This window comes from Erythranthe guttata, chromosome 12, assembly GCF_056151865.1.
Source record: "Erythranthe guttata isolate IM_541 chromosome 12, IM_541, whole genome shotgun sequence".
NCBI lineage: Eukaryota > Viridiplantae > Streptophyta > Magnoliopsida > Lamiales > Phrymaceae > Erythranthe > Erythranthe guttata.
The window spans coordinates 19,284,926-19,303,462 of NC_142544.1; the positions used below are offsets into that span (position 1 = coordinate 19,284,926).

At 43.6% G+C, this 18,537-nt stretch overlaps 3 protein-coding genes across 4 annotated transcripts; all 3 read right to left on the reverse strand.

Moving 5' to 3' along the window:
- Positions 1 to 1,957: 1,957 nt before the first annotated feature.
- On the reverse strand, positions 1,958 to 3,510 carry LOC105956557 (protein RGF1 INDUCIBLE TRANSCRIPTION FACTOR 1). 2 transcript variants are annotated; one of them, XM_012980408.2, is made up of 4 exons: positions 3,464 to 3,510; positions 3,057 to 3,242; positions 2,471 to 2,695; positions 1,958 to 2,377 (listed from the first exon to the last, which is right to left on the reverse strand). In XM_012980408.2, the coding sequence occupies exons 2-4, from the start codon at positions 3,228 to 3,230 to the stop codon at positions 2,183 to 2,185; spliced, it is 594 nt and encodes a 197-aa protein (XP_012835862.1). In that variant the 5' UTR covers positions 3,231 to 3,242; positions 3,464 to 3,510; the 3' UTR covers positions 1,958 to 2,182. The 2 variants fall into 2 exon arrangements, with proteins under 2 accessions (XP_012835862.1, XP_088682567.1); XM_088826441.1 differs by having other exon boundaries at positions 3,371 to 3,493.
- Positions 3,511 to 5,896: 2,386 nt separating this feature from the next.
- Positions 5,897 to 7,458, reverse strand: LOC105956558 (uncharacterized). Its single transcript, XM_012980409.2, has 3 exons — positions 7,162 to 7,458; positions 6,399 to 6,741; positions 5,897 to 6,288 (listed from the first exon to the last, which is right to left on the reverse strand). The coding sequence occupies exons 1-3, from the start codon at positions 7,392 to 7,394 to the stop codon at positions 6,181 to 6,183; spliced, it is 684 nt and encodes a 227-aa protein (XP_012835863.2). The 5' UTR covers positions 7,395 to 7,458; the 3' UTR covers positions 5,897 to 6,180.
- A 6,534-nt stretch (positions 7,459 to 13,992) lies between these two features.
- On the reverse strand, positions 13,993 to 18,198 carry LOC148766682 (uncharacterized). The gene has a single exon (XM_088827375.1). The coding sequence runs from the start codon at positions 18,196 to 18,198 to the stop codon at positions 13,993 to 13,995; it is 4,206 nt and encodes a 1,401-aa protein (XP_088683501.1).
- Positions 18,199 to 18,537: the final 339 nt, after the last annotated feature.

The window sequence follows — 18,537 nt, forward strand, 5'->3', positions numbered from 1 at the left end:
TACGTAGTACGTAATGTTTCTTGACATCACAGCCAATCAATCCTTTTCTTCTTTTAATTACATATTTTTATGCTTCTTTTAGTTCCTAGCTTGTTACTTATCGGACATATAAAAGGTGTTGGATTAAATAAAAATATACCAATCACAACTTACAATAACTCAAATTTTTGGTTTATATTTTTTGCAATTCTATTTATTGTATTTGATGGAGGTCGACTTAAGCCTCGTCTAAATTAATTGGCTCTTCTAGAACAATTTCCTCGACTTTTGATTGCCGGAAAATTGCTCCGTCCACCCGAAATCTCGAGGCTGGAGCCCTGGATCGAGGAACACTCCAACCTTCAAGATAGTAAAATAATGAGGAAAACGAATAGAGACAATCCGATGATGTATAGATCGTGTATTTTAGTCATACATATTGTTGAGGTTTCGGCTTAATTTTGAGCCCATGAAGTATGATCAAGTTAGGTGTTGCCCCATCAATAAAATCCAAACTTAAATATTTATACGAGCCCAGTAGAAATAATTTATCGATTATTTCTTGCTATAAGGAGTTTGCTAATAGGTGTGTACAAATACCAATTTTGATGTGAACCGGCCCAAAGATTTGCCAGCCCAGCCTACCTATATATGAACTGATCTTTCTTAAGAAATTGAATAAAAGCTTTTTTTTTTTTTTTAATAATAAAAATTGGATCATTCCAAAAAAAATAAAAATAAAATAAGCATCAACTAAGACTCAATTATTGAATAAATTAGCAAAAGAAAACCTTGCTGTCAAAGCAGGAATAAAATCTTGAAAGCTTCTCTTCCTGTGAACTCCTAAACTGTAGTAGAAATTTACCTACTTGTTCGGCGGCTCCGACCAATATATATATGATTCACAAACATATATCCTTCCTTTTCAACCTACGAATATATTCATCGATCATTGTATTATTTATTAATAAAACCTAAAGAAATAAATAAATAATAACACTAATATATTAAGGGTAAATTCCACTTTACCCCATTGTACCTTGGCTGGATATCACTTAATTACCCTCTTGTACTCTCAATTGCATTGATTTGTCCCATTGTACTTTGGTTTGAAATCACTTTATTCCTTGTATTCTCAATTCATCGATTTGCCCCCTTGTACTTTGGTTCGATATCACTTTACCCCCTTCTACTCTCAATTGCATCGATTTGGCCCCATGTACTTGAAAATTATCTCAATGTGGCCATCACCGTTAGTTTTCAGACCTTTGACCTTAACACCGTTTGATCTAAGTTTGAAAATTACAAAAAAACCACCCCTCCCAGTTTAAATAATTATTAATAAATAAAAAATAAAAAATTGTGGCTAGTGTCGTGGACTATGTTTTCTCGCTGTCTTGAATTTTTTTATTATTTTATTTTTTGTTGTTTTTTATTTTTTATTTTTTTTTAATTTTTTAATAATTATTTAAACTGGAGGGGTCACATTTTAGTAATTTTCATAATTAAATCAAACGGTGTTAAGTTCAAAGGTTTAAAAACTAACGGCGATGGCCACATTGAGACAATTTTTCAAGTAAGGGGGACAAATCGATGCAATTGAGAGTAGAAGGGGTTAAAGTGATATCGAGCCAAAGTACAAGGGGGCAAATCGATGAATTGAGTGTAGAAGGGGTTAAAGTGATATCGAACCAAAGTACAAGGGGGCAAATCGATGCAATTGAGAGCACAAAGGGGTAAAGTGATATCTAGCCAAAGTACAAGGGGGCAAATCGATGAATTGAGAGTAGGAGGGGTTAAAGTGATATCGAACCAAAGTACAAGGGGGCAAATCGATGCAATTGAGAGTATAAAGAGGTAAAGTGATATCTAACCAAAGTACAAGGGGTAAAGTGGAATTTACCCATATATTAAAGGTGTTGATGTTTGGCTAAACGGTGCATGTGTGGTGGTGGACCAAATCAAATTAAAAAACGAACTCACAAAGACTGCCTTTGAATTTCTTAATTGCATTTCCACCTTGCAACTAACTACTAACAATAATTTATTCACCAATTATTGTTATTCCCCAACAAGAAGTATTATTTTTTATTTATTTCCATTGTAACCCCCCATTTGCCTTTTTGGAATATTTCATATATACAAAATAAAAGTAAAGAAAATAAAAGAAAAGAAGGTAGTAATTAATTAATTAATTAATAAATTAGGAGCTAAAAGGAGCTCTTTGAGGGATGCCTTTTCTTCTTCTAGCAGTAGGAGGTGGTGTGTTTGGGTATATGTCTTCACCCATTTCTTGTCTTGATATCACTTCTTCTTCTTCATCACCTCTTCTTTCTCTTTCTATCACTACCTCTTTTCTTGCATTTGCTTCCCCATTATTCCTCTTTTTTCCTACTACCTACATTATTTTATTATTCGGAAAATGATAAATATATTTATTAATATATATATCAAGAAATTTGGAAAAAAAGAAATATATGTATATATATACCTTGCATCCCAAAGAACAGAAGCGAAAGGTGTCCAAAAGGGAGCGGCCACAGATTTGACAGAGGTGAGAAACAGAAGGTGCTTTCCCACCTAACTTAGGGTGAGGCCTCTCGTTCAGGAACAAAACCCTAGCGCTGTTTATTACGTATGTCTGCACCCCACTTATATCTAGTACCTTCTGTATCTCCGATACCCTCACCACATCATGATACGATGATCGCCTTATCTGCATTCATTCATTCATTCATTCATTCATCCAACAATTACAATTTTATTAATAAATTTATATATATGCACTAATAAAATTATTTGATACTAATAATTAATTTATTGGGTGGAAAACAAAAGCAAGGCTAGGTTGTAACGCCTGTTCCGAGGGGTCACATTAAAACTAATATTCAAAGAGTTAGGCATTATTTATTGAATGATGGTTACTGCTACCAATTACTGCATTGTTTTGAATTGGACTTACGATTTATATTCTGGCAAAATCATAAACAATAATAATATAAAAAAAAAAAAAGGAAATATAATTAAAGAAAGGCCGGCCGGCGGCCAATATATATAATTAAATTAATGAGATTAACCTGAATGACTTGATGGTCTTTGTGCTTAGATGATCGGCAGTAGAAGCAAAAGGCGTCGCAATTGCAATCCAAGCAGAACATATTGCATTCGCTTCGGGCCGCGGCGGCGTGGTTGCGGCACAGGTTGAAGAAGGTGGTGTTTAGCAGTCTTTCTAGCCACGGCACCGCCGGCATTCTGTACTCCTCCTACATAAATTAACTTGCATAATCATTATCACAGCATACAATAATCTTAGAGAGAGAAACAAAAAAAAAACAATGGCATTAGAATACACTAGTGATTAAGATTATATGTATATGTATATATGCATTACCATTATCGAATTGGGTTTTCTCCAATGGTGTCGTGATTGAATTGGCAAAGAAAGGAGAGAGAAAGAGAAGAGAGAGAGAGAGAGAGACCTAACCTAAACAAGCAGCAACTTTGAATGCCACAAGAAATTCACCGTACTCCAAATTATATATGTATATATTTTTAATTTATAATATCTTTTTATGTTAAACACATGACATCAGCGTACACTAATTATACATACGTATTAATTAATTAATTGATATATACAAAACAAGCTACGTTATACAGAGAAAGTAACCCAAAAAATAAAAAATAAAAAATAATTACTTTCCCCCACAAAATAATTACCTATTTATGCACAAATTTATTGGCAACTAATTAATGTGACAGAAATTGTTACAACTTCACCTAGGTTGGGTTGGGGCCAAAGCCTAAATTTTTGGAATTTCTTTTATACCTACGGACGGACAGGATCGAAAGGGGTGGCTGAAGAGTGTTGTGAGCCGTTGGATCTAATTAAGTAGGGAGAGAGGTATGGCGCGTACGCTACAATATTTTGGATCTTCTCTGCGTCTGTACGTACGTAGGCATTAGAGGGTCGGCCACTATAATAAGCTTGTAATGTGATCCATACGCCGTCGTTTTCGAAGCCATTTGTGCTTTTCTTACGTGGGACTCCCTAGTGGTTATTCGTCCTGGGCCCCACAGCATGGGCTTTTTTGTTGTTGATGACGTCATAAATACTATATATCTTTTTAATTATTTAAATTACTCTTTAATATTTCTTATTCAATTTAATTAGTGGGTCCCATGTATAATGCAATGTGGGCGTAGGCAAGATGTCATGTCCTAAGCAAGATTCTTGATTATGATGGGGTATTCAAATTTTTAATCTTTAAGACATAAATTTATGCATGAAATTTTCAATGAAAGAGAGTAATTATTACACATATTAATAATGAATATTACAATGATATATATATATATATATATATATATATATACACACACACACAAAATAAGTATAATGTTAAGATAATTAAGTATAATAATTCGAAATAAAGTAGTTAGGTGGTTCCAACTAAAATTCGCTTCGGGAAGTCGCATCATGCCCCGGAATTGCATTAACATTTTCACAAGGTTAATGTAACAGCAACAACCCAAAAATGGGTTCTTACCCACAAATTTAGTCACGAGATTGTGTCTATACATTAGACGAGGACAAGACTAATAACACAACGAAAACCTGAATTTGGGGGAAATGATTTTATCTTTCCTTAATTCAATGAAAATGAAATTTATTCTTGTTTTTTTAATTTTTTTTATGGAAGTGAAATTGAAACCACCAAACAATGACTTCAAATTGTAGTGAAAGCCAACACTTATTTGGGACCATAATCTATGGAAGAAGAAAAGGATACGAATTTCGAGATATTCATACATAGTTTACTATTCCCTCTGTTTTAAAATATCTATCACTTTTCTTGAAAAAAATTGTTACATATCTTATGTCTATCACAAGAATATTTTTTTTATTAGGGCGACAGCTCTGAAAAGACAAATTGCCTATCTTTTCTTTCATCTCAAGAGAAATAAGATCGGAAGGAGCTAATTCAAAACCCTCTGGTAAAATAAGAACAACCCCCACATTCAAACCCCCTTTCTTACCATTAACAAGAACTTGTTTCACTTGCTTATCGTAAGGAATTCGAACAACTGCTTCAAATACAGTATCAGGAAGTACCGCTTGTGGAACTTCAATATCCACGGGCTTATTAGCTAAATGACAATTAGCACATACAATACGCCCAGTTGCTTCTCGTGGATTTTCATAACCCTGCTGTTATTTAATCAAATTTGACCGAACTAAAATACTGTAATATATAACTTTTATGTTATTTTATTTAATTGAACAATGACTAATGAATTGATGTTACGAAGAAGCAGAAAGACAGCTAAGTTATCAGCTGCATGAAATAATCCGCTATTTTGTTGATTGTTGTCACACTGCTACATGAAATTATCCATTAATTTGTCCACTTACGACATTGCCCTGTGGGAGAAATTAATAATTAATAAAGTTGACATTGTGAATGATAAATACAAGGTGTATATTCTGCTCAAAATTAATAAAATATAAGGTTTGTATTAATTATTTTATTATTGTATATATTTAATAAATATTAATGCTAATAGAATAAAAGGGCGGGAACAAATCGGTTGAGTAATTTGGCCGGACAGCAAAGGGGCATTAAAAGCACTGTTTAATGACAACTAGTACATGTTGACATAAGTCATTAATTTAATTTTGTGATATAAAAGTGTTTAATTTGGCACCTCATGTTTCTATAATTTAACAATTTTGGTCATTTATGTCAATTTATCGATAATTCATCAGTTAAGGCAGTGATCGTCACATGCGTGATTCCGTTATTACTAACGGAAAATTGACGAAAATGACTAAACTTGTTTCATTTTTGAAACAAATGGACCAAATGTGTTTTTTTTTATAAACATAGGGAATTAAATATGAAATCAGTGCAAATTTGAGGGATGAAAAATGTATATTTTTCCGTTTATAGTATGAGTGACCAAACTTGTACTCACAAATCACAATGCAATAAGTCACAATGCTGTTTTCTGTTCATCTCAAGTCCGGGGCTCAGTGCACTATCCAATTTTTTGTTATATTCGACCGCGATTACCAATTATTTCAACGAGCTGTCTTTCGTTTAAAAAAATTCTACCGGCGATCAAAATAACGAATACTCCCTAAAGGTTCAATAGGTGTAAGAAAAGCACATAAACAAACAAATATAGAAGCCTCTCTCATTTATCCGTCTCCTGCAATTCCTCCTTGAGTCGATCCACTTCTCTCTCCCACTTGAACCCAAGCATCTGCCTCCCAAACGGAACAATAAGGTTGTAACGAAAGACCTACAAACATTCATTTCGTCACAAAAAAATGAACATGCAACAAATATACCAGCCCTGTTTTAATTAAATGTTTTTTTTCCATGTGCGTCGATTATAAACACGATTTATACCTTATTATTCAGATCGCGCAGCTGAAGTTTCAATGCCTCGGATGACTCGAGCCATTTGGAGTCATGACTATGATCTCCTTTGTTATTATAATGCACCCAAGCTTTCTTGAGGGCCAATCGCCAACTAGCAACGCTATTTCGTATCTCTTTGTTGAGCTCAATCCATTCGGGCGCGCATCCATTTTTGTTGAGAATTCTATACAAGGTGTCTTCAGCGGGGTCTGCGTGAGGGTTACTTGTGAGGTCTAGCGGCTTTCCTTTTCCCGGTAAGTTTTCGAATTGACCTTCTTCCATTGCATGCCATACTCTTTGCTCCACAACGTTTATAATGTCGGTTTCCGATCTGGAAGTTAATACCGAATGTCACTTCTTTTTTGTCGATTTTTCTTTCTTCCAATTTAACAATCCCAATGGAGAATAAACAATTTAGTAATTGAGATACAAGCTTATTTTTTGCAAGCTGCACCAATTATTGAAGCCAAGACATATACCCTATATAAACAGTATGCTGACAAACTAGGGCACAAATCATCACAGAAACTAGGTAAATATTTCCCCTTTGCTATAAATAATATGAACAATGAGCAAAATCAATCAAATGTACACCAATTGGGCACTGTTTCACACAAAATACTCTGTTTGGTCTATTCTTCAAAATTAAGCTCTCCAATTTTTAAAAATTGATGAAGAAATTCGTGATATGGATCGCAATATTTCATATATCGAAAATCGGAATTTATGCTGAAGGGGGGAAAATGTTAACCTAACGTTGTTGCGTTGTCCACGTAGCTCCGGTGGGAGTTTACGGTCGTTGACGGTGTCGATAACTGAGGAGAGGCGATCGGAGCTCACTTTCTGATTAGGATTGGGAGAGGAAGATGAAGAGTATGCGCATCTGCCGTGGGCGACGATCGCGAGTTTTTCGGTGACCGCCGATTTCTGAAGAAACGGCGCCGTAGAAGAGAGCGTTCTCCTTGCCGCCAATCGGAGAGCCATGGCTCACGGTCCAAAGTTCTTGGAAATTGGGCCTCTGATATCATAAAATTGGGCCCAATTGATTGGTATTATGCATCACTATTGAGCCGACTTATAGAGCCAGTTACGTGGCCGATTTACGGACACTAGTGTTAAATTTGTAACGGACCAAAATAAATCCAATTTGAAATTTGTACTCTTTTTTTTCTTTTTTCTTTTTTTTTTTTTAGTGGAGGAACATGCTACCAACCATATAGGTGTACTCCGTAAATCTACACTCTCGTATCTTTGTTTTCACAACATTCGAGAGATGTAAACCAAATTAGACTAACCATATATTTGTACAGAACATTATATGCAACAATTGATGAATTTTATCATGTAATATGTCACATGCACAGGTATAGATGATTATCTACTTCTTACGCATCCATTCATATACGTGCTCGTGATTGCATAGATTTGTTGGGGTACTCACTTCGAAATAAACATTTCAATGTAGTCAACCTCTGTTCATTCAACCACTTGCGCTTGAGTAAACTTTTTAGTTACAAGTCTAATTTTGCATCTAAAGGATCAGTTTTATGCTTATTCTTAAACAATCTATACAGTCGAACACAGGGCATAAGAATTCATGTATGATTAACATATTAAAGAGGACGTCCCATCATTCATAGCAGCAAGTCATTTAACATATTTATAAAATTCTACAACATCTTTGTAGCGTTTAGGTTCATTTCCGACAAAATGAACATAATTATGTTCTTTTTTATATATCTAGTTGCCGATTTCCTAATTTACGAGGGATATCCCTCAATTATTTTGTGCAGGATTGTGGGATAAGAAAACCAAAAGCCACCACCTTTTTTCAACCCAATTTTGCGTAGTAGATCACGTGTATCAATCATTTCTTGGACCCAAATTTTGGACAAAAAAGCATTGATCACTAGAATAAAGGTCTTCAATTTAAAAGCTTGTGGCTCCATTTCAAGGTGTTGTGTATTAACATGGAGTATACTACAATTAACTTTAGATATATAGCCATAAAATGAGTTTGGTTTAATCATTATTAAATAAAACAACATTTGTCAAAAAATTCCAAAGAGTACGTAACCGAAATCGTATAATTTGGTTTATGATTAATTGGGGACACTGCATATATGAGTGTAATTCACACAACATGTTTATGGTATAACTAGAAGAAGAAACAATAATTGTTGTGCTACAAAAATGAGAAGAAAAAAAATATTATCAGTGTCGTATCGCAATCATTTTCCAATAGCTAACCAGAGTCCCTTTTCATTAATATTGATGGTGATTTAAGAAAAAAAAAGTTACAAATTCCGTAAGTTAAAATTAAAAATTCCTTGAATGTGGTTCGATAAGAAGAGGAAAAATATATCTAGGATTGACATATATATATATATATATATATATATATATATATATATATATATATATATATGATCCCGTCGAAAACAGTTGCGCTGGTAACTTGGCTTCCGGTGATCTGAAAAAGAGAAAGCCGGACTGATGCCGGAGTTAGCACTCCGACGATCAAGTCAGTGTTGGTTTTTATTGCTATGTTTTCTTGGGATTTTGTGTGTGTATTGTGTATGTTAAAAGAAAAGAGAAACTCCCTTTATATACACCTCGACTCAGAGCTCGAGGTCCCGGGAATTCCGCGCTAATTACGGGTGACAGTTGTCCTTCCCCGAATAGCCCGGGCGGCCGGGGTCATGATAACTCCTCCAGTAGGTTTACTGACCTCGTTCGGTACTAGCCGTTGAGCCGCACCTGGTCATTCCGCCATAAATGTTACTGTCAGAGCATTAAATGTGCCGTCCAGCATTTATAACTCTCCCGAACTGTCAGGACTCCTCGGGAGGGAAATCAGGTCCTGTGTAGATGGGCTTTATGCTACTGGGCCGGGCGGCCCCTTGGATCGTTAATACTGGTGGGCCCAACCCCTTGATGGGCTTTGATAATTGGGCTCCTGATCCTGGGCCGGGAAAGAATAACTCCGAACCGGATCAACTAGTCCCCCACTCCGGGTTCTATCTCCGGGTTTAGGGCCCGGAGTTCACTCGGTTTTACTTTCATTAATTCGGGCGACGTTCAATCAGCCGCGTCTTTCGAATTGGCCGCCTAGTCTTCTGCACCCTCCACACACAATCCTAGGTCCCTACAGCCTACGCGGGGCTCTTCGTTTTCCGTGCGCCATTACTGCCGGCGGCTCTTCGACTTTATACCCTACTTTATTTTCGAGAACCGTCCTTTATTCATCCATTCTGATATTCACACCTCTCTTCTACTCTTCCTCTTAATACCTTCCTTTCCGTTAATCAAGTGACTCTGCCAGGTACATCCTTATTCCTTTTTCCTTTGTTTATACTGCGTTCGCCCCTCCTCTGACTGGTTCAACCATGGTTTCTCAAAACACCTCCACTTCTTCTTCTTCGGAGAGGACGGGTTCCGCCGTCCCCTCCCCGGTTCCCCGGCGCGGTCGTCGGCGACCGGCTCCCCGTAAAACTGTAGTTCCTTCTTCCTCTAGGGCGGGGAAGAAGAAAGTAGCGGAGAAACCTACCCACTCCTTGGTCGATAAATTCGACCTTGAGGCCCTTTATGTTACCCAGGGGATGGATCCCTCGTTTCACCTTGTGGTGCCTTCCCGTGACCAACTCCCTTCTAACCCTCCTCCGGGGTACCTCACTTGGTACCTCGACCAATTTAAAGCCGGCCTTTCGTTCCCTCTACATCCCTTTTTTGTCGAAGTCAGTCGCACCTATAAAGTTCCCCTTCACTTGTTTCACCCCAACGCCATAAAATTCATGTCCTGCTTTTACATTGTCTGTGTGGGTACCGGTGTTGACCCACGTCCCGAGCTTTTCTTTTCCTTATTTACCCACAATCGATCGCCCTCAGGCTATTTCCATCTCTCGACCCGAGTCGGCCGTCTTTTCGCTGGTCTGGTCACAAAGATCGATTCGTGGCAACGACGTTTCTTTTTTGCCCGTCCTCCCTCTCCGTGGCCCTTCGACCCTTCTCCTCCCGCTAAGTCCCCCAAGCGTGCTGCCTTGGATGTGAATTTCGACGAGGAGACAGCCCGTCTCCTTGCTCGTGTTCGTCCTCGAGCTTGGAATGTGGAGAAAGTCGTTAGTACCACTCCCCTTTTTTCCCGTGCCGGTCTGTGGCGCACCCCCTCTTTCGACCGCCGGCCCTGGGGTATATACCAATTTTGCCTCCCCGCCCCCTATTCATTTTACTTGTGCAATGTTTTTCCCCGTTTCCCTTTGTGTTTTTGTTTGAAGCCTTTATTAATATTTCTATTTTGCCAGCCGAGATGATGCTTGACATGCTGATGGAAATGACGGAGGCCGAGAAGAAGAATGCCGGCGGCTCGTTGGCACAACCTCAGGAGGCCGGTACTTCTGTTGCTCCCGAGGCATCTTCCCGTGGAGCTGAGTTTCCGTCGCACAGTTCCAACTCCCCTTCTCGCGCCGCACCACCCTCTTCTAACTTGCGGCTGACTGCCCCCGATGTCGTGATCGATCTCTTGGACAGTGAGGCCGAGGCACGCGACCCGGTGGCTTCTCTGGGCGGCGACCCCGGGTTTGAAGAGGCTCAAGGGGAGTCGGCGGGAGCTAACTCGAAACGACCCCAGCCGAGTGACTCCACCCCGCCGCCCAAGAGAGCCCGCCTCGACTTGCCCTCCCTCTTCTCTGCCGACGACTCCGAAGCGTCCGTGGACTTTGCTCTTCGCCAGCTAGCCAAGGTCCAGGCCGCCGGGGATTCATCTTTTTTGAACAATCTGCCCCACTCAACCCGCCGCGCAAAGTTGGCTCTTTGCCTAGCCCAGGTGTGTATTTACCTTCCACTTACCTATTATTTTATCTCATCGAAGGTATTAAGAACTTCTTTATTTATTACTTTTTTATTTTTTAGGCGAGTTCTATCGTGGCTTCGGGTTTTGGTGAAGATGACCCTTCGGTTCATGATCAAGCGGTTCGTGAGCTGTCCTCGCAGGCTGCCAATGCTCGCACTGCTCTCGAGCGAGCATCTTCCCGGATATATGCCCTGATGGCCGAAAACGGGTCCTTATCCAGGCAGTGCGAGCTTGCCGAAGAAAAGCTTCAAGACGTCCAATCAAAGTTATGCGAGACGAAGAGTGCCCTGGAGGGACAGATTGCGCGGGCGCATGAGGAGAGGGACTCAGTCGTCCGACAGCTGGAGGCGAAGGAACAGGCATTCGAAGAAGAACTTTCCTGCCGCCTGGCTGCCGAACGAGGGAAATCCCTAGGAGAGCTTTTGGCGACTGCAGAGGGTTTGTCGATTCTTGACCAGTACCGGGTGAAGCTGTTCCAGAAGTATCCGCACACGAAGCTTTTCTTGAAGGATGCATGTCCCATTGGCATGTATTACGTGAAACAGACCATTTCCGCCTGTGAGACCTTGGCCTCCGAGCAGCAGGTGGTCGTTCGCTACGAGCCTACAGCTCTCCTCGGTAAGATTAGCAGGACGCTTCCTTTATGGAAGGGCGACCCTCGTGAGCCAATCGACTATGCCTGGTGGCAGTCTATTACAGACGATCTGATCTCGTCAATTGGCTCGCCTTCCGCTCCCCAGCTTCCGGAGCCATTACCCACTGATCCGGCGGGTGCGGCGTCGTCGGCCACCGCTGGTCCCCACCCAGCTCTTCTTCCGCCGCCTGCCCCTGCAACCAATCCTGCCTCCGCCTCCTCTGCTCCTTTATCCACTCCATCCGTTGCCGCCGCAGTTGTTCATCGCTCTTCGTCTTCTTAAAAAAAAACTTTCCTTTGTTATTTCTTTTATTTATCGTATGTTTGGACTATGTTGATTATCCCGTATTGCTTTTTGTTATGTACGCCTTCGCGTTTTTTATTCGTTTACTTAGTAACCTGTTAATTTTTTCTCTCTTGTTTTTTATATATTCTTTTTTTTTTTTTTTTTTTTTTTTATATCGTTCCTCACGATCGTATCTTTCTCTGACCCGGAGCTCGAGCTCTCGGGCGTTCTATCGTGAGCTCGAGCTCGATTTCGTTCCGAGGAACATACTTGAAAAAAATTCAGCTTTTTTTATATCGTTCCTCGCGATCGTATCTTTCTCTGACCCGGAGCTCGAGCTCTCGGGCGTTCTATCGTGAGCTCGAGCTCGATTTCGTTCCGAGGAACATACTTGGAAAAATTTCAGTTTTTCCTTAGCGTTCCTCGCGATCGTATCTTTCTCTAACCCGGAGCTCGAGCTCTCGGGCGTTCTATCGTGAGCTCGAGCTCGATTTCGTTCCGAGGAACATACTTGGAAAAATTTCAGTTTTTCCTTAGCGTTCCTCGCGATCGTATCTTTCTCTGACCCGGAGCTCGAGCTCTCGGGCCTTCTATCGTGAGCTCGAGCTCGATTTCAGAAAATTCCCCCTTTTTTTTTTTTTTTTTTTTAGCGTTTCCTTACTTTCATAAGTTCTTCAAAAAAGGGAGAGTAGTTCTCATTCATCTAGGGGAAACATATCAAAAAATATATATAAAAAAAAAAAAAGGAAACATCGAAATGGCCAGTGGAAGACATGCGTTTCTTTAGGCAAAATACTTCTTCAAATGCCCTACGTTCCACGGTCGAAGTAGCTTATTCCCTTCGGCTGTAGCTAGCTAGCTCGTACGCACCTCCTTTTAATATCTTCTTAACAACGTATGGTCCCTCCCAATTGGGTTCCATCTTCCCGGTGGCTTTCAGGGCGTCCGCTTGCTTAAGCACCAGGTCACCGACTTGGAAATGTCTTCTCCTTACCTTTCTGTCATAGGCGTTTTTCATTCTCGCCTTACTCGCCTCCATCCTGATCGCAGCTTGCTCTCTTAACTCCTCTGCTAGGTCCAAGTCCGTTCTCAGCTGTTCTTCATTGTCCACTTCGTTGAAGTTACTAATTCGCCTCGAAGGTATTCCGACTTCTAGCGGTATTACTGCCTCTGAGCCATGCACCAGAGAGAATGGGGTTTCCCCCGTTGCCTCCTTGGGGGACGTCCGGTATGCCCATAGGACCGAGTGCAACTCATCCACCCAGTTGCCCTTCGCTCGATCTAACCGTTTTTTGATCCCTTCGATTATGACTCGGTTCACTACCTCAACTTGGCCATTTGCTTGCGGGTGCGCTACCGCCGCATACCTCTGTCTTATGCCCAAACCCTTACACCACTTGGTGATCCGTGCTGAATTAAACTGTGTGCCGTTGTCCGAGACGAGGTTCCTCGGCAGCCTGTACCGGCAGCATATGTTCTGCCATATGAATTTCATTATTTCCGTATCTGTGATTCTCGCCACTGCTTCTGCTTCGACCCACTTAGAGAAATAGTCGACAGCGACCACTAGAAACTTCCTTTGGCCTGTCGCGAGAGGCAGAGGACCTACTATGTCGATTCCCCACTGGGCGAACGGGCAAGGGGCGTCCACGATTGTCATCTCCTCCCCGGGCTTGTGTATGCGGGGGCCGTACCTTTGGCACTTGTCGCAGCTCTTCACAAATTGCGCTGCATCCTTTCTCATAGTGGGCCAAAAATAACAGGCTCTTAGTAGACGCATCGTGAGCGTTCGCCCGCCGGCGTGGTTTGCGCATCAACCGTCGTGGACCTCTCTGATCGCATTTGCTCCTTCCGTTTCGCTGAGGCATCTTAGGTGGGGCCTAGTGAATCCCCGCTTATATAGTGTCCTTTTATCCAGGCAAAAATTTCTCGCTTTCGTTTCCAATTTGTTCTGCTCCTTCCGGCAGGATAGCATTTCTCCTTGCAGGCATCTTATGATACTCTGGCGCCAATCTGGTGCTAGGCTTGTTGTCGCGATCTCCAGTTGCTCTCTTGGCTGCCCTTCGAGGATCGTTATCTGTCTTGAAGAGCAGTCCGCGGACATACTTCCCACTCTTGCTAGGAAGTCCGCTCTTTCGTTTTCCTCCCTCGGGATTTGCCTAAGTGCTACCTTGTGAAAACCCTCAGCTAGCTTTCTCGCCTTGCTGCAATATTCCTCCATTCGCCCATCCTTCGTTTCGAATATCCCGTTGAACTGCTGGACGACCAACTGCGAATCAGAGAATATCTCCAAAACCCTGGCCCCCGCGTCGGCAGCCAACTGCAAGGCGTGCAGCAGGGCCTCGTATTCAGCCTCGTTGTTTGACGCCCGGAAAGTTAACCGGATCGCGTATTCATATTTATCATCCGTGGGGCTGACCAGCAGTACCCCCGCTCCGCTCCCCGATTGGGTGGCGGATCCATCGATGAAAACTCTCCATTCCCCGCTCTCTTCCTCCTGCGCTATCCCCGGCAAAAAGTCCGCTAACACCTGCCCTTTGATAGCGACCTGTGTCTCATACTCGATGTCGAACTGGCCTAGCTCCACCGCCCACTTCACCATTCGACCGGATACATCCATCTTTCCTAACGTTCCTTTCAGGGGAAGGTTAGTTCGCACTGTTACCTCGTGCGCCAAGAAGTAGGGCCTCAGTTTCCGTGCTGTGATTACGAGGGCCAATCCTGCTTTCTCGATCTCGGGGTAATTCTTTTCGGCTCCTCTAAGCATTCGGCTTACGTAATAAACAGGGTGTTGAGCCCCTTTCCTCTCGCTCAGCAGCACCGTGCTCACGGCTTGGCGACCCACCGCCAAGTACACATATAGTCTTTCCCCGACCTCAGGCTTCACTAGTAGAGGTAGACGGGTGAGAGACTCCTTCAGCTGCTCGAACGCACGGTCGGCCTCTTCGTCCCATTGGAAGCGGTGACCCTTGCGCAGGATTCTGAAGAACGGGTAGCTGGTATCCGCCGCTCGCGAGATGAAACGACTTAGTGCCGCGATCCTACCAGCCAATATATGCACCTCTTTTACGCCTTTTGGGGGTAACATTTCTATTATCGTCCGCACCTTCTCCGGGTTGGGCTCTACTCCTTGTTTAGTCACCACGTACCCTAGGAACTTTCCGGTCTCCACACCAAACGCGCATTTGGCAGGGTTGAGCTTCATCCCGTATTTCCGTAACGTTGCGAACGTCTCCTGTAGGTCGCCGATGTGTTCACTGGCCTCTTTACTTTTGACCAACATGTCATCTACGTACACTTCCATATTCCGCCCTAACTGGGTCCGGAACATACTATCTACCATTTTTTGGTACGTTGCTCCCGCGTTCTTTAAACCGAACGGCATTGCTACGTAGCAATACGTTCCCGTGGAAGTCACGAAGCTGACCCTAGGCTGATCCTCCTCGGCCAGGCGGATCTGGTGGTATCCCTGCGAGGCGTCCATCATGCTGAGCATTGCGCATCCGGCCGTTGAATCCACGAGTTGATCGATTCTTGGCAATGGGTAGTGATCCTTCGGGCAAGCTTGATTCAAGTCGCGGAAGTCTATGCACATTCTCCACTTTCCTTCCGCCTTCTTCACTAGCACTGCGTTTGACAACCAGGTCGGGAACTGGATTTCCTTGATATGACCCGCCTCTAACAACTTCTTTACTTCCTCGCTAATGATCTTATCCTTCTCAGCCCCGAAGTGCCTCCTCTTCTGCTTCACAGGGCGAGCGCCAGGCCTTAGGTTTAGCTTGTGGACAGCTACCGAGGGATCTATCCCGACCAGGTCAACGGGAAACCAGGCAAACACGTCCTGATGGTCTTTTAGACATGCTATCAGCTCCTCGGCCATTTTGCTATCCATCCTGGTCCCTATTTTAGTGACCCTCCTAGGGTCATTCTCGCTGAGATGAACCACTCGCAACTCTTCCATGGGCTGGATGTGACCCTCCCTCTCGTCGTCCGCCTCCGCGCGGGCCCTTTTTTCCCTTGCTCTATCTATGCCATCTTTTTCCTGCTTTTCCAAGCGTTCCCCCCATCCGATGGGATTAATGCGTCGCTGCCCCCGTAGCGCTTGATTATAGCATCGTCTGGACGTCTCCTGGTCGCCGCGGACCTCTCCCACCCGATCTAGCACTGGGAATTTCATTTTCATGTGAAAGGTGGAGACGACGGCTTCAAAAGAGTTCATCGAAGGTCGTCCCATTATCATGTTGTACGTCGACGGTGCATCTATGATCAGAAATCTGACGGCCCTTGTGGCTCGCAAGGGCTCCGTTCCCAGGGACACAGGCAGTGTCACCTCGCCCATGGGTTGCACTACCTCCCCGGCGAAGCCGATGAGAGCCGTGTCTACCCTCCTGACTTCGAAATTCAACCTCATCTGTTTAAAACATTCGTAGCAGATAATGTCCGCCGAGCTGCCTGTGTCCACCAATATTCTGGCCACATCATAGTTGGCTATCATGGCCGTGATGACTAACGCGTCGTTGTGCGGCTGTTGTATGCCGGTCTCGTCTTGCACCCCAAATGTGATCGGCGGGGCTATAGATACCCGATACATCATGGCGAGCTCTCCCCTTAGTTCCTGCAACTCTCGCAGGTGCACCCGTCGAGACCTGTTCGAGTCTCCTCCGATAGGACCTCCAAAGATCGTGTGAATGTAACTATTAGGTGGGCGGGTCTCTGTAGCTCCACTCGCGTGAGTCGGGGGTCGGTTCGAGCTGTCTCCCTTCTTGGCCTGCCTTATCCCGTTGGGATTACCGCCTACGAATTCTGAAAGATTTTTAGCTCTGATCAGTCTCTCGATCTCATCCCTTAAGTGCTGGCATTCATCAGTGGAATGGCCGTGCTCATTGTGGAACTTACAATAGGGCCCGGCGTTGGCGGGCTTCCTTGGAACCTCCGCGTAAGTTCGGGGCCATTTCAGCTTGGGGTGGTTGGCGATGGCGACTAATATCTCCGAAGGGGCCGACGAGAGGGGTGCATAATTCTCGAAACGAGGTCCTCCCCTCCTGTCCGGGCCAGGCTCTCGCCGGTAAGTCGGTTCCTGCTTCCTTATCTCCTCGCGGGTCCTATCCTTCCGTTTTTCCGCTGGTAAGATGCCCTCTATAGCTCTACTTCTTCGGGCCTCCTCCGCATTTATGTACTTTTCTGCTCTCCTGAGCAAGTCGTTGAAAGAGACAGGGGCCTTTTTGGAGAGAGAATCAAAGAACTCACCCAACCCCTGGGCCAATGCATTGATGAGCACCTCCTCACTGGTGGCCGGGACTTCTAAAGTCGCCGTATTAAACCTCTGCACATAGCTTCTCAAAGGCTCGTTCTCCTTCTGTCGTACTGCAAATAGGGTAAGGGTGCTCCTCTTTTGTTTTTTCGAGCTGGCAAAGTGGTTTAGGAACACCTCACTAAATTGTGTGAAGCTGTGGACCGAGCATCGAGGGAGCTGACTGAACCATCTTTGTGCTGGCCCTGCCAACGTGGTTGCGAACACACGGCACTTCACGCCGTCTGTCAGTCGATGAAGGGAGGCAGAGGTGATGAATCTCGACAAATGTTCCCAGGGGTCCATGGTTCCCGTGTACTCGTAAGTGACATGTTTGAATGTGGCGGGAAGTTCACCATGCTGCAGCTTTTCGATAAACGGTGTTCCCGCCATTCCTTCTTCCTCCTCGAGAGGGGAAGCCTCTGGCTCCTCCAAACACGGTCCTTTCTCGCCCCCGCCCGATGCCTTTCTTTTGGCAGCGGGATCCTCCATCCTCTCCTGGGGCGACCGACCCCTAGCTGCAGCAGCGATCAGGGCCTGCAGGTTTTCTAGGGTGAGCGTTATGGTGGAATTCTCACATCCGGTAGGAGATCCACCAGCCGTCGGAGTTGGCTCCTCTCTTCGAGGATCTGAGGGAGGTTCGGCCCCGAGGACCTGCAGCGGGGGTGGAGTTGACTCTTCGTTCAATTGCTCCGATAGGTTTCGGACTACATCTACGGGCGTAGCCATTGGTAGGATCCTTTACGTGCGTCAGTAGTGCCAGCTGGTGAAGAGCTAACCTGGCCTTACTTATAAAATCTTCCCACAGACGGCGCCAATTGATCCCGTCGAAAACAGTTGCGCTGGTAACTTGGCTTCCGGTGATCTGAAAAAGAGAAAGCCGGACTGATGCCGGAGTTAGCACTCCGACGATCAAGTCAGTGTTGGTTTTTATTGCTATGTTTTCTTGGGATTTTGTGTGTGTATTGTGTATGTTAAAAGAAAAGAGAAACTCCCTTTATATACACCTCGACTCAAAGCTCGAGGTCCCGGGAATTCCGCGCTAATTACGGGTGACAGTTGTCCTTC

Excerpts from the sequence above, each read along its gene's own strand:
- LOC105956557 (XM_088826441.1), bottom strand. Across the intron at positions 2,696-3,056 it reads AAGACCATCAAGTCATTCAG|ATAAGGCGATCATCGTATCA; the intron begins GTTAATCTCATT and ends GAATGAATGCAG. Across the intron at positions 2,378-2,470 it reads TCTGTTCTTTGGGATGCAAG|GTAGTAGGAAAAAAGAGGAA; the intron begins GTATATATATAC and ends AAAATAATGTAG.
- LOC105956558 (XM_012980409.2), bottom strand. The coding sequence starts at position 7,394 with ATGGCTCTCCGATTGGCGGCAAGGAGAACGCTCTCTTCTACGGCGCCG. Across the intron at positions 6,742-7,161 it reads GGACAACGCAACAACGTTAG|ATCGGAAACCGACATTATAA; the intron begins GTTAACATTTTC and ends ATTAACTTCCAG. Across the intron at positions 6,289-6,398 it reads TGCGCGATCTGAATAATAAG|GTCTTTCGTTACAACCTTAT; the intron begins GTATAAATCGTG and ends GAATGTTTGTAG.
- LOC148766682 (XM_088827375.1), bottom strand. The coding sequence starts at position 18,198 with ATGGCTACGCCCGTAGATGTAGTCCGAAACCTATCGGAGCAATTGAAC.